This window comes from Ctenopharyngodon idella, chromosome 11, assembly GCF_019924925.1.
Source record: "Ctenopharyngodon idella isolate HZGC_01 chromosome 11, HZGC01, whole genome shotgun sequence".
Taxonomy (NCBI): domain Eukaryota; kingdom Metazoa; phylum Chordata; class Actinopteri; order Cypriniformes; family Xenocyprididae; genus Ctenopharyngodon; species Ctenopharyngodon idella.
Genome location: NC_067230.1, coordinates 21,958,917 through 21,974,211, shown reverse-complemented (window position 1 = coordinate 21,974,211; position 15,295 = coordinate 21,958,917). Strand labels below are relative to the sequence as shown.

Below are 15,295 nucleotides of genomic sequence, written 5' to 3'. Positions count from 1 at the left end.
TATTATGCTTTTTTTTTTTTTAATATAACCTTTCATGCAGTGTGTAATATCGCTGTTTGTGAATCTAAAAAAGTCTGCAAAGTTTTAAAGATCAAATTGCACAAAAAATAAAGTTGTTGCCTCTTTAAAGAAAGAATCGATTCTGAACTGCCGACACAAGTCGTCAGCAATTCCAGTTTCACTTCCTGTTACATACCTACGTAACAATGTAACACATTTGCATAATGCCAGCCTATGGCTTTCATTGGCTGTCCGCGAACAATGTCTACTTTTACCTGCCCTCAAACACTAGTTGTAGCTGAGGCCTGGAAGAGTTTGGTTCATGTTGTCGAGATGTGTTTTCTGCACTGCGAATCCACTTTGCATGCACTTTAAAAGGATGAAGATGCGCTGTAATTGATACAGAAAAACCAACGGCATCGTTACTGTTCGTATCACTTTGTATACCAGCGCTGAGGAAGCCTCCGGAGCTGAAATTAAGATTTGGTAATAGGTGTTTCGTTTCCGACACACGCTGTAAGCGGTAGACCAATTGCAACAGACTGGGCTGTCTGACGAATCAGAGCAGAGTGTGCTCTCAGGAGGGGTTTAGTGATACTGAATCTTCGAACAAACTGTTTTCAGACTCTGAGAGATGAGTTAATGTGCAATGTATATTATGGGAAATTAAAGTGTTTTTTGACCTTGGATGTATGTAAACCTATTGAGGGAGACATCCAAAATTATGGACCTTGAAAATATCATAATAGAGGCATTTAAAAAAAGTTTTATTCAGCAAGAATGCGTTAAATTAATCAAAGGTGATAGTAAAGACATTTATAATGTTACAAAAGATTTCTATTTCAAATAAATGCTTTTCTTTTTCTATTTTTTTTTTTTTTTTTTTTAAAAAGACGTAGAAATAATTGCTCAAAGGTTATTAATATTGTCACAAATCATTCAACTTCATGGCTGAAAAATGTTTTACAGCTGCAATAAAAAAGTGTAAAATGTTAATACTTCTGCAATACATGATTAAATAACTAAATGCTGTTTTTGAAGGTAATCACATACTGCCTGATGAAGACTTGGCTGCCTTTCACTGGAGTTTACTTGGTCCTGAGCACCCCTTAGCATCCTTGAAGGTAAAGCCACTTATTAAAAAAACAATTAATTTTTTTTATTTTGCCTTGGTCTCTGCATATATATAAATAGGCAAATGCTTAAGAGTCTATGATTGGATCATTACTGCAGTGATGATTATTATGTAAATAACATCACAACATTTATTTCCATCAAGAGGTGCATCAATTTTTTGGTCAAGATCTTGTATTGACAATGCAAGAGGTGAGCACTCTGTAAAGTCTACTCCAGCACGTCCCAAAGACTTTCAATTAATTTAATGTCTGGACTCAGAGGTGCCAATTCATGTGTGAAAATGATTCTTCATGCTTCCTCCCAACCATTCTTTCACAGTTTGAGCCTGATGAATCTTGACATTGTCATCCTGGAATATGGCCATGATGTGTCTTCCTACATTGTTGTTTAAGAAATGAAAAGTTACACACTCCATCAATTAGGGTTAGAAGAAGTGTTGCCAAACATATGTTAGAAACATAATAATCACTGCATAATGATCCAGTCATTTAAACCCAAACAGCGACTTTTTGGCCTGTGTGTGTGTGTTTGTGTATATTTTTCACTTGTCATTCAGCTGTGTTCATTCATACTTAACACTTTATAGCCAAATAGCTGTTTAAGAAAATTTTGAGCAAACATGCATTCAGTCTGGCTACATTCTGGTGTTCCCGTTGAATGTCCTGTTTTACTTGCAAATACGTTACATAATGTAAGTAAATGTGTTGTGGATAACAGTTCAAATATTTCAGGTTGTTATATCGACTAATAAATGCTTAAACGTTGCAAAAATAAGACTTAAGTTTTTATTAGATTCCCCCAGTTACAAGCCACTGTGACCAGTTTCCTTGACAACCAGATTGAAATGAGGTCTGGAAAATAACTTATCAGGACCATGCAAAATCACTTCAGCATTGTCCTCAATGTGTGTACCCTTTAGGTTTAAATACTCAGTCTTTGAATCTCGCCCAGGCAAATCAACTACTACGACTATAAAGGAAAGAGTTAAGCTGAGAAATAGCTTCATGCGTAGCCTTCTGTTATCTTCTCTCTGTGTGGCTCTTGCTTGACAGATGGCTTTATTGATTCACCATGAGCTAGAATAGAGTGGGCTTTACTTGACTTTACCTGACTTGGAGATCCGTGCGTGCTTCGTCACTTTTTGGCGCTATCATTCTCGGCTCATGTTTGCACGTTTCTGTGTTTGGCTCTATATTTAGTAATCACTTGGTGATTATTGTAAAAATAGGCCTTTTTTTTTTTTTTTTTTTTTTTTTAGCAGTTTATGATTTCCATTGTCACTTAACCTAATATCTGTGTGTTTGTACACGTATCGGATTGTACCCAGTCAGATATGTACTCCTATGACGCCCATCACATTTTAAGCAGAAGGAGCTTTTGCTGGGGGTGTGATGGGTTGTTTTCTCTGACCCAGGTCCGCGCGCACCAACTCGTTCTTCCTCCATGTGATGTCGTCATAAGAGCCGTGGCAGACTATGTCCGCAACCTACAAGATGTCCATGACCTGGACGCAATCACTAAAGACATATTCAAGCACTCTCAGGTAAGCTAACACACCTTTTAAAATGATAGTTCACTCAAAAACGAAAATTATGTAGGACTGCACAATTGATTAAAATATAAAATAAAGTTTTTGTTCATGCAGTGAAAGTCAATGTGGTCCAAAACAACAAATTGGACCCCACTGACTTTTGTATATTTTTTCAAAATGTATTTTGTGTGCCACAGAAAGCTGACCAGGTTTAGAACTACATGTTGAACATTTTCATTTTTGGGTGCCTTTAACCACAAAGAATTATGGACAATGTGTGTTAATTCTGTGGCTTTGCATTCTAGTCCAGAACCGATGACAAAGTTGTCCGTTTCAAAAAAGCAGTGGAGTATTACGCCACCGCCAGCAAGCCCCCTTACTTCCCTCCCTATTTAGGTAAGATTGTCCATATTTTTGATTTTCCATCTCTAACAGAATGGCATCTCTGTTCCTGTTGGTTCGGGCTTGTTAAATTCTTGGAGCAGGACATGTCTACTAATGCTTGCCTGGTGCTGTGTTTTCCTGTCTGTGTTTGAGGCCAGGTTTAAGAGGCACACTCTGTCTCTTTCTTAACCATCTCTCTCGCCCTCAGCCCTCACAGTAATGTGAGAAATTTTCCCACTTGCCTCGGACCTTGTGTGCTCTTGGAATGGCTGCTCTGCCCTGTGCATGCAAATAGGCTTCTTTAGAAAGGACTCTCGCAAAGAGAGCTGCTAGTCTGGAAAAACTCTCCTTTGCTCGCCTGAAAACTTTCAACAGGTCCATTGAGATGGTGTCAATTGAATAGTTATGAGATGAGAGGAGAATTCGATTCGACATCTTCCAATTAGTTAAAGCATGTTTGACAAATTAGAGGGATTGTCTTGTAGAATTATTAATAGTCTTTTCAGAATTCAGACAGGTCGACTTTTTGCATGATTTTAAATGTTCTGATGTTGTCAATGTTATGGAAGCTTATTTCTGCCAGTGAATAAAAAATAAAAAGGTAATTGCGGCTTATCTCGCTATTCTGACTTTTTTTTTATTTATTTTTTTATATAAAAAATGTTTTGGAATCGAGAGATATAAACTTCTAAGGGGAACATTTTTTGTGACATGCTAACTCAGATTTCAAAGCAAAAAAGTCAATTGCAAGATGTAAACTCGCAATTACAAGTTTATAACTTTAAATTGTGAGACGTTAACTCGGCATTAAAAGGTCATAATTGTGGGATAAAAAGTCACAATTACCATTTTTATTTTTTATTCCTAAGGTGGAATAAAACAATTCTGACTTTTTTCTCGCAATTCTGGAAAAAAAGTCAGAATTGACCCTTCGCCAGGAGTCTGATTGACAGGCGATCTATCCAGTCATAACGCCGAATCCGCCATTTTGTCCGACAAAGCAGTCAGGGGAGTTAGCAGATTAACGTAGGTGGACTTGAACTTGAAAAATCGTCGTCAGTGTCGTCTTTGCTCCATGATGTATTTTTCACTGAGTGAGAACATGATGTGTGGCGTGAGATCGGCATGGCTTGTCGGACATAGCAACAGTAACTAAAGGGGGCGGGTCTTTGTGAACGGTCAATTGCGAAATGTAAATTCTCAATTCTGAGGTAAAAATTCGATTTGCGAGATGTAAACTTGCAATTATGAGTTTATAATTTGACTAAAAATGTCAGAGTTGTGTGGTTTTTAAAGTCACGATTACCTTTTTTTTTCCTGTGGTGGAAACAAACTTGCAGAGAATGGTATGGGTATGACCGCAAGAGCTGCATTTCATAAACCTCAATACATCTGTGCCTACACACATTTTGAATGCATCAAGGTCAGTTTCTATGGTGGGTGGATGTGCGGTATAACAAGAATCTCAGTTAGAAAATTTTAGTCTTTTCTCTGTATGGCTGTTTTTATTTCCATGCTCCTCTACTTTTTTCAGGTTTTTCTCTAGAGATTGAACTAGACTTTTTTTTTTTTTTTTTTTTTTTTTTTAACATTTGTATGCCTGCAGTCAGACCAAATCAGATGGGAGTGCCAGCAGCACCGCAGATGCTTAACATTCCAGGCAAACCTGGGGTGAGAACCATTTCACCATTATGGTCCATCCTGAATGACTTGCGCTCACTCATCAGAAACAAATACATGTTTCTGTTCATTCTCCTAGGTCCAGCATGGCTATTCCGGCCCACCGTTGGCCGAGCCTGTCCATGAGGCGGACCCATCGGGTAAAGGGCTCCTAGAACAAAACAGCTACAGCAACATTCCTAGTGACGGAAAGGAGCACACGCCGCTCTATGAGAGGTTGTCCCCCATCAACCCGGCTCACGGCGGCAACTCCAACCACACAGACCCAGCCTTCCTCACCACGTCGTCCACATCCTCGTCCTCAGAGAACGAGGAAAACATGGGCTCCACTGCCAAGTGAGTAACCGAGAACAAGGGAATGTATGTGGGGAATGTGTCTTTCGAAAATGGTTTACCCAGGTTTTGATGGTACAGACAGTTTTGTGGGTAAAGCTACTGTTTTGATGCTTGCTTGCATTATTTCTGCTATGGAAACTGTATCAGATGATATTACTTTTTATGGTTTATTTTTTTTTTTTATGTATATGGTTGATATTGGATATTTTACCAGTAAAAGGGGGAAAAAAGCATATGTTCATTGCCCCAAATTTTTTAAATTCTCACTTAAACGTAAGCCTTATAACAACACTAATAATTTAAGAACAGAATATATGGCAATTACAAAATTAATGTCCATTTTTGTACTATACATTATAAGGTTGTGATGCCTAAGTTCATTAGTAGTGTTATACGATTGATTTAAATTTTTTGTGTTTTAATTTGAATTTATTTAGACAAAATAGTGTAGAATTTTAATATTGGCTGTTAATTTACCAGGCATAACATTAAATGTATATATCGGCTTATTGGTATTAAAATTTTAATATCGGTGCATCCTTTCATTCTCAAATGTAGCCATGTAAGTGACCATAAGGGATGGGACAAACAGAGAAACCAGATGGACAACATCCCAGAAGGAGACCATGGGGACCAAAATAAAGTAGGTCTACTTTTTAGCTTTATATGTCAAAAGATTATATCTTTGTTAAAAGATAATAGATAATCTTGAAACAATAATTTTATATCCATTTTGTGAATTCTTTGATTTCTCTTTCAGTCTGATCCCTCTGTGACCTCCCCTGTAAACCAAGGCCTGGTGGGCAGAGGTCACGTAGGGGTCAATGCCCAGATTCCATCCCTCCTTTCGATGCCAACAAGAAATCACATGGATATTACCACTCCCCCTTTACCAATGGTGGCACCAGAGGTGCTACGAGTCGCTGAGCACAGACACAAAAAGGGCCTCATGTACCCGTACATCTACCATGTTCTTACCAAGGTTAACTTTTAGTTATTAGCATCTCACCTGTAACTATTCCTTGTTAAACTGTTACGATTGACAGTGTTTGATGGTTGTTTTTTTGCAGGGTGAGATAAAGTTATCTGTCACCATTGAGGATGAAGCTAACAAAGACCTGCCCTCTGCGGTGCAACTGTACCGGCCAATCCGTCAATATGTTTACGGGGTGCTCTTCAGCCTGGCCGAGGCCAAAAAGAAGGCAGAGAGACTTGCCATGAGGAGAAATCGCCTCCCAGATTGTGAGTAATAGAACTAAACATCTAAATTGCAACAGTCAGAAGTATGATTAATAAGGAAAACTGAAAAAATTGTCTGTGGTTCCAAAATAATTTTTATTTTATTTGATCAAAATCGATGTAACAATAACAGTTTTACATGTTTTTTTAAGAACCATCGAAATTTGGTAAGCTTTGGCAGATTTACAAATGTAGACTTTTCTAAATTTCAAATTTTTTTTTTTTTTCCCTAAATCAGTTCAAAATTCTGCTTCTGTTTTTCGAATCTCCTCAATTGTTAATTAAAATTTAAAAAAAGTGTATTGAAAATTAGGAAAAATTAATTGTTCCAGCTTTCCGGTATTCAGACATACTTGAAATCATTGGTTCTCAGTTCCCAACCCTGCTCTTATTGCCTAAATTCTCTACGGGGGCCTGTTGATGGCTGATTTAATTACTCACAGAGTGCACTTGAGTGACATTAGCTTGTTATTGTTATCGTATCTAGGCAAATTAATTTCAATAATTAGCATCATTCAAGAACTAACATCAGCTCTGGTAATGTTGATGTCTTTTTTCCTCTTAGTGGAAATTGGAATACAAGATATGAAAATAGAACAGGAATACTCCATCTTTCAGAAGTAAACATTCCATTAATTTATTCGATTAGAGAAATTACTGTCAAGGCAGATCTACAGTGAACTCTGGGATTAACAATATATGCTTCCATAGAACTAGGAAAAAATAAATAGCTAAATTCACAGTGAAAAAAACTGCATTACCCATGATCCACCAATAAGATAATATTTGGATAGCTTCCTATAAATATTTATGTTAAAATATCAAATTTATTTGTTTACACTCAATATTTTTTGACGAAGGAGTGGTCTTTAAATGTCTTATGTTGTCAAACATCAAGGTAATCCAATTAGTTCTTGTTTAGTCATGTCTGCAGACTAAACAGTGTGTTTGTCTTGTGACATTGTAGATCCAACAGTGATAATAAAAGAATGGGCTGCTTACAAAGGCAAATCGCCACACACCCCTGAACTAGTGGAAGCTCTTCCCTTCCGGGAGTGGACCTGCCCAAACCTGAAGAAACTCTGGCTGGGCAAGGCAGTGGAGGACAAGAACCGGAGGATGAGGGCTTTCTTGGCCTGCATGAGGTCGGACACTCCAGCTATGCTGAACCCTGCCAATGTCCCCACACCTCTCATGGTGCTCTGTTGTGTACTACGGTAAGCATCTAAACACAGTTTCCATTTCTAAAGTCTTGGAAAGACATAAAAAAAAAATGGTAGGATACTGTGTTAAATGCTTTCCCACGGATTACAAATGGCTTAAACCATTGCAGTAAGGGCCTTCAGTATCAGCTCTTGTTTATTTGTAATATTTCACTCCTTTGTGTTTTAATTCAGGTTTATGTTACAATGGCCAGGAGTAAGAATTTTGCGTCGTAACGAACTTGACGCTTTCCTAGCTCAAGCACTTTCTCCTAAACTTTATGAGCCTGACCAGCTGCAGGACCTGAAGGTGATTTATGTGGAGAATGTTGCATGAGGAGCGTCCAGAGAATACCCACAAACCCACATTAAAGGCCTGTTCATATCAAGGCATATGCAACTAAACGACATGGAAGAAAAATATTCACAAAAATTTTTGTGCGCAAACTATTTGCACTGAGCCTAATGACGAATTTGTTATCTCCTAAAAAAAAAGTTTTGATACATTTTGCCATACAAACATCCGCAGACAGTTGTTTGTACATAAAGCTATTTGTGCAGAGTATGATTTTTTTTTTTTTTTTTTTTTTAAATGTATACCTGAATGATTTGTTTGGCATCCAAAAATGAAAGTACAAAATATTCACAAATTATTTTTTTGCCCACGAAATTATTCATTATTGTGATGATAGCTTTTAATGATTGTTGAAGAGTTCATAGATTAATGAATTAATTTCTTTTAAAGCTTGTGTTTCACATTCAGATTTGGTTATGAACCGGCTCCGGTTTTCCAGTTTATTTAATAGCATGATATTTTTACGTGTTAAGGTATTTAAAGCAACTAGCCACTTGCGTTTCAAAAAGTGAGGTTTTAAGTATTTTTCTGGACACTTCTTATTTTGTAAGAACGCTTGCCAGGCTGATTGGCCTTAATGATTTGTAAAAGCATGTTTTCATCTGATAGTCGGTTTTGCGGGAAAAAAGACATGGCATTTGAGCAACTTGAGTGCTAGGAATGTGGTCTTTTTGTGTAGATGGTTTACTTGCCTAGCTGAGCTGCTTTTTTTTCTTGCTCATTTCAGTTTGCGTTGCTGTGAGCTCATAAAAACACGTGAACCATCCACACTTGCTGTGCTGTGTTGTGTCTGTCCATGTCTGTCAGTTCTGTCGGTCCATACGCGCTTTTTGCTTCGCTGCTGCTCTTGCTGGTTGCTTTCGATGGCTGTTCGTGATTTGGCTGGTGTGGTTTGTGCATTAGTGTCCTTGTATGGATAGACTATGATTTGTTCATGCTTGCTTTGTGCTTTGGCTGAAGGGAGAGGAGGTTGTAATCTGCTGGGTGGTTATTTCACCTTAAGAGCTTTGTTTGACTGTCACTGCATCTGTCGCCTCCAGATTGATAACCTGGATCCACGCGGCGTTCAGGTGGCTGCTCTTTTTATGAGTGGAGTGGATATGGCGCTGTTTGCCAATGACGTGTGCGGGCAGCCCATTCCCTGGGAACACTGCTGTCCGTGGATGTACTTTGACGGCAAGCTGCTACAGAGTAAACTCATCCGGGCCAACAGAGACAAGGCCCAACTCATTGACCTCTGCGATGGTCAGGTATAATTGGCATTGGCATTTTTTTTTTTTTTTTTTTTTTTTTTTAAACATGCATGAAAGGTTCAACCTCACAAGATTTACAGATATAATGATTTAACACTGACCTTAAACTGACACACCGGATTGAAGTATTACAGCAGAAAAGATTGATGATAGAACTGTATGCTAGGGATAGATTGAAACAATTTGGGCTTCGATACACAACCAGCCTCTGGTACTTCATTATTGATACTAAATCAATAGCTGAGGCTGCAAATAAACAGCCTTGGGTAACAGAAGAAATTCAACTAGGACTGTGACACATTTTTTTTTTTTTTTTTTTTTTTTTTTTTTTTTTTGTAGTCAACACATTTAGTTTAAGGGAGAAGTTTTTTTTTTTTTTTTTTTTACACACACACACACACACTGCTCAAATGTTTAAAGTCAGTAATAATTTTTTTTTTTTATGAAATTAATATTTTTACATTTAGCGAATACACATTAAATAGAAATTTCTTTTTCAAATGAATTTCTATTCATCAAAGAATCCTGAAAATAAATTAGATTTTAAAATATATTGAAATGGTAAATTGTTATTTTAAAGGGTTAGTTCACCCAAAAATGAAAATTCTGTCATTTATTACTCACCTTCGTGCCGTTTTACACCCGTAAGACCTTCGTTGATCTTCGGAACACAAATTAAGATATTTTTGTTTAAATCCGATGGTTCCTTGAGGCCTACATAGGGAGCAATGACATTTCCTCTCTCAAGATCCATAAAGGTACTAAAAACATATTTAAATAAGTTCATGTGAGTACAGTGGCTCAATATTAATATTATAAAGCGACGAGAATATTTTTGGTGCGCCAAAACAAACAAAATAACGACTTATTTAGTGATGGCCGATTTCAAAACACTGCTTCAGGAAGATTCGGAGCGTTATGAATCGGCGTGTCGAATCATGATTCGGATCGCGTGTCAAACCGCCAAACTGCTGAAATCACGTGACTTTGGTGCTCCGAACTGCGGATTCGACACGCCGATTCATAACGCTCCGAAGCTTCCTGAAGCAGTGTTTTGAAATCGGCCATCACTAAATAATTCGTTATTTTGTTTTTTCTTGGCGCACCAAAAATATTCTCGTCGCTTTATAATATTAATATTGAACCACTGTACTCACATGAACTGATTTAAATATGTTTTTAGTACCTTTATGGATCTTGAGAGAGGAAATGTCATTGCTCCCTATGTAGGCCTCACTGAGCCATCGCATTTCAACAAAAATATCTCAATTTGCGTTCCGAAGATTAACGAAGGTCTTACGGGTGTGGAACGGCATGAGGGTGAGTAATTGATGACAGAATTTTCATTTTTGGGTGAACTAACCCTTTAAATTGAAATAATATTTCACAATATTACAGTTTTTAACTATTTTTCTTTTATCAAATAAATGCAGGAGTGGTGAGCATAAGATATTTCTTTCAGTTTTTTTTTTTTTTGTTTAAATCTTACTGACCCCAAACTTTTGAATAGTAGTGTGTATATAAAATGCAATAAAATTATATTAAGCATATTATATATTAAAAGACATCAGTCAGAGGTGCTCTCACACATTCTATATTTGCAAATGCTGAACCCAAACCAAATCTATAATAACTGAGATATAAATTATTTACAAATAACAAATATACCTTTCTCTATTTTTAAATGTGTAACAAAGATGTTTTTGGAGCTGAAACACCGTTTGTGAGCTTGCACTCTGTAGTGCACTTTAATTTATAGTTTTGTTGCTCGCTGTATTTTATGGCTTTGCACAGTATATACTGTAATATTTACTAAATTGTTAATCATTAATCCATCGAATTGAAGGTGTAATCTGATGTACAGTTAAAGTAATCTTTCAAGGTGAAAGCTAATTTCACATTGTTTTTTTTTTTTTCTATAATGTAAGGATGAAATTGTAAGTCTGTAATTGCAATCCAGAGGTATAGTCAGTCTAAAATATACATGTGTCCGCTTGTTGTCTCCAGACAGAACTAGTTGCCAAGGTAGAGAAAATGCGTCAGAGTATCCTGGAGGGTCTGAACTTCTCTCGTCCACCCCAGCCCCTCGCATTCCCCCCTCCACCTCCACACGGAATGCCTTTCTACCCTCACAACAGCACCTTCTACCCTCCACCTCCTCTGCCCCCAATGCAGGGTAGAGGCAGGGGCATGCCTGGTAAGAATGATTGTTAGACTGGTTGGTACACATTCATAACATACCAAACACCTTTTTATTAGTAATTGTTTATTTAGCTTAGATGTGAAATGTGTGAACACACATTGTTCATTTAGTAGCAACTTGATAATACAATGCAAGTTATGTTTATTACTGGGCAGTAAAACTGAGGAACAAATCACCGAAAGGCTTTTCACACGGCGCTTAACCCTGGGTTATCGTAGTTACAAACCCCACTTTAAAACCCTGAGTAGTGAAACATTTCACACTTGTAACTTAGAAGCAGGCTTAGCAACGTTTTTCACCCGGGGTTATGAAACCCTGCTCTGGAACAGGGTTAACACCACTTTTGTGCTGTTAACCCTGCAATTTGGTGCCAAACGAATATAGTGTGAAACAAAACTGTGTTAGAATGTTATGGCTTATGATTATATGCTTAGCAATAAACAACCAATTGCGTTCCTTATATTTACTTGCCTTGTACAGTCACGGAAACACTGCGCATTGTATAAACAGTAGTTTCAGTGTTTGATAGGAAAAATGTTAAATGCTGACGTAAAACGTGTCAATAGGAGTGAAGAAGAGACAGTTTCATTCTTACCTTTAATAGTCAGAAAAGTCAAACTTGATAGCTGTCATCCGCAATATATAATATGAGGATGCGCAATGCCACAGCCTTGACAAGTGAGGTGTTGCAAGTCGTCCAATCAATGACACTGAAATTGCAAATGTGCAAATAAGAACATTAGCCCAGGGTTTAGGAATGTACAATGTGAAACATCAGTGTATGAATACCCAGGATTAATTGTTAACCCAGGTAAATTATGAGAAGTGCGAAACAATATAACCCAGGATTCCGTTTACCCCAGGGTTTAGAATGACCCAGGGTTGAATATGTAAAGTGTGAAAAGCTCAAGATTGGTTTTATGAACTTGGTCAACCGATTCTTTGCAAAGATCTGTGACTCAAAGTACATCGCTGTTATAAACACATATAGCTGAAAAAGCTAAACAGTTTGATTTAATCTTTTAAGGATGCAGTTTCTTCAGAGTTTTTAAAGTTACGTTGTTCATTTCATTCCTCTCAAGTTGGCCTTCAAGCCATCCCCTCACAAGGTGGTAAGCTTGAGATTGCAGGCACTGTGGTGGGTCAATGGGCCGGTAGTCGTCGTGGAAGAGGAAGAGCATCGTTTCCCATACAGGTGGTGTCAGTTGGTGGACCAACCAGAGGGTAAGCATGAAATATTCTGTAATTTTTCTTTAGTACTGTAGTACTGCTTGTTTTTAAATAAATTATACAATTCTAATGTTTGTATTTCTGTACTCTTGTATCATTCCAAAAATACATTTATATGTACCGTTAGTAAATTTTTCTTGTCTGTACTGTTTATTTTGAATTGACTTGCTTATTCACGGTTTGTATTTGTCTCTGTTGCAGAAATATCTGCATTTAAATATTGTGTATATACTGTATGTGTGTGTGTGTGTGTGTGTGTATATATGTATATAAAATAACAAACAAACATATTCCCTTTCTTTGAACAGTCGTCCAAGAGGTGTGATTTCTACTCCTGTTATAAGGACCTTTGGTCGAGGAACCAAATACTACAGTAGATCATACCAGGTGAATGTTATATTCATAATGTTTCTAGATTTTAAAACAGCAAGAATATATACACTGAGAACCAAATCTGCATATAATATACAGTAATGATGCTGAAAATTCAGCTTTGCCATCACGGGAATAAATTACATTTTAAAATATAATGAAATGGATAAAATTTTTTAAAATGTAATATTTCATAATATTACTTTATTTTTGATCAAATTAATTCAGCCTTGGTGAGCATAAGAGACTTCTTTCAAAAACATTAAAAAAAAAATCTTACTAATCAACCACAAAATTTTCAATGGTAGTGCATCAATTCCATGACATGTCCTGGGACATATCATTAAATTATTTAAATGCAGTGTGTGGTTAAAAAAATAAAAAATCAGTGATTTTTTTTTTTATTCTAAATTTTTACACTGATTGGATGATTGATGGACATTGACGTTAAAAAATGGTGTAAAATTAATTTTAACAGAGCAAGCCTGTTTATGCTGCCTCAACCAATGACGTGTTAAAAGACAGAAAAAAGCCCAAGTTGGCGACCAAAACACCACATCTGCCCTCAGAAGATGCAGCAGAGAACGGCTTGGTGGAGGGTAAAGAGGAAGACCAGCTCAATGGAAACGAAGGGGAAAGCAGGGCTCCAAACCAACCTGAAAGTGCCTTTAGCAACGAATCTAAAATGTGCAATACTAATCCTCATTTAAATGCACTAAATGAAGACGGTGAGGGCCTCAGAGATGAAGCTCTGGGCGCCACTGTCTTACAAGCAGAAGAGTAAACCTATTTTTATAGAGAGGGTGAAGGTTGATGGAAGGTTAAGTGTTAAGGAATATCTGGAAGGATGGAAGGCCTACAGTTGGTGTACATTTTTTCCTCTCCGAAAGCGATAAATGAGGACTTACGAATTTTTGAAATCCCTCTTCGATGTCAGCGAGTTAAAGCCACAAGTAATGATGAGGATACCTCTCAGTAAAACATAGATATACAAGTCAATAAATAGAGAATCTTACCAGTTTAACGATGAAAGACGGTGTTCTCCCTCATCAATGATATTACGTGTTTTAAAACTGGTTACATGAAATTATTTTACTTTCTTGATGAAATGCAGAAACCGAAATACTGATTTTATTTCATTTGCCAGTCTTTTAGTTTTAGTAAGTTGAGATTCAAGTACCATATATATATTTGCCATTGTAATTGAGTTCGTATTGTCACGGTAAATGCTTTTTTATTGTTTGAGAACCTAAAACTCACGATTTGAAAAAGAGAAAACCAACAACGCATTTCTCACGTGTCACCACTGTGAGTTTACTCGTGTTTCAAATGTGCGGTTGTTTTGACATTGAGTAATTAGTATTACTACTGCATCTTAAGTTCTGATGATTTCAATGTCATACATTAGCGGTTATAGGTAATATGTCAAGAAATGGTTAGAAAAATCTCACGAGTTGCAAATGAGCTCTTGAAAAAACACCAATGTCTCTTTCCGTGTCAGAAAATGCCATGCATCAGTGATCAGCGATCAATGTGGTTTCTTGAATCAAACGTAGCACATTAGTACAACTGTCTCAGCTAAACTTTCTGCATGGCTCACAATTAAAAGAAAAAAAGGTGTGTAGTTATAATGCATGTTGTCCTATTTCTTCCTTCATTACAAATACCGTGCCCATCTGCAAAATTTAAAAAGGCTGATAATCAGTAATAGTCCTATAAAAGGTGTTAACTGTTAGTCAGTAACTGATTTGCGCTAACCCTAAGTTGATTATTTTTGTGATTTATTGACCTCTGTTGTATTTACTCCAACATTATCTAGCCACGTTAAATATTGTTAATCCTGGTGTACTCATCACTGTATACATTATTGTTCTCTGTTGCTGTTTTTCGCATTCATACTAGCATACCATCTCTGAAAAAACAAAATCTTTGGAAAAAAAAAATGGCTTTGATCTTAAATTCTTCCCCCTTTTCTTAGCTCGGAACAAGTTTTGCGAAACATTCGACCCTCCCATTTGAGAGTTTAGCCTAAACAAGTACACTTGTAATCATTTTGATGTTTACTTTAGTGTTTTCAGAACTTATAAACGTACTTCTAAACGAGAATCATTACTTCTCCATCTAATCCTCCTGATGCTTTTCATTGCACATTAGTGATCAGAAATATGGTGTATTCCCCTCAGTCCCCTGCCGCAAGTCTAAGTAGGTTACCTTGATGTAAGTTGATCGGAGTTTCTTCCTAACTCATGGATTGTAAAAGAATGAACTACTGTTGGGTTTGAGTGATTGTTGATGGATTGTGGTGTGATGTACTTGAAGGAAATTGAATGCAACTTACAATGCTTAATAAAAGTCTTTATTCTTTTAGAATAA

The 15,295-nt window shown here is 36.9% G+C and overlaps 1 protein-coding gene across 2 annotated transcripts in view; it reads left to right on the top strand.

Annotated features, from left to right (window-relative positions):
* The window catches only part of LOC127522103 (constitutive coactivator of PPAR-gamma-like protein 1), a 19,622-nt gene extending 4,327 nt beyond the window's left edge, over nt 1-15,295 (top strand). The window contains exons 3-17 of one of the 2 annotated variants that reach the window (XM_051911694.1): nt 1,042-1,124; nt 2,552-2,680; nt 2,974-3,064; nt 4,659-4,723; nt 4,812-5,068; nt 5,627-5,711; nt 5,829-6,050; nt 6,139-6,310; nt 7,275-7,524; nt 7,705-7,819; nt 8,905-9,114; nt 11,125-11,314; nt 12,403-12,544; nt 12,859-12,937; nt 13,401-15,295. In XM_051911694.1, the coding sequence (XP_051767654.1) occupies nt 1,042-1,124; nt 2,552-2,680; nt 2,974-3,064; nt 4,659-4,723; nt 4,812-5,068; nt 5,627-5,711; nt 5,829-6,050; nt 6,139-6,310; nt 7,275-7,524; nt 7,705-7,819; nt 8,905-9,114; nt 11,125-11,314; nt 12,403-12,544; nt 12,859-12,937; nt 13,401-13,706 (2,396 nt within the window). In that variant the 3' untranslated portion in view covers nt 13,707-15,295. Of the gene's footprint in view, nt 1-1,041; nt 1,125-2,551; nt 2,681-2,973; nt 3,065-4,658; nt 4,724-4,811; nt 5,069-5,626; nt 5,712-5,828; nt 6,051-6,138; nt 6,311-7,274; nt 7,525-7,704; nt 7,820-8,904; nt 9,115-11,124; nt 11,315-12,402; nt 12,545-12,858; nt 12,938-13,400 lie in introns of those variants that run through there. The other variant, XR_007932525.1, reaches the window with a different exon arrangement.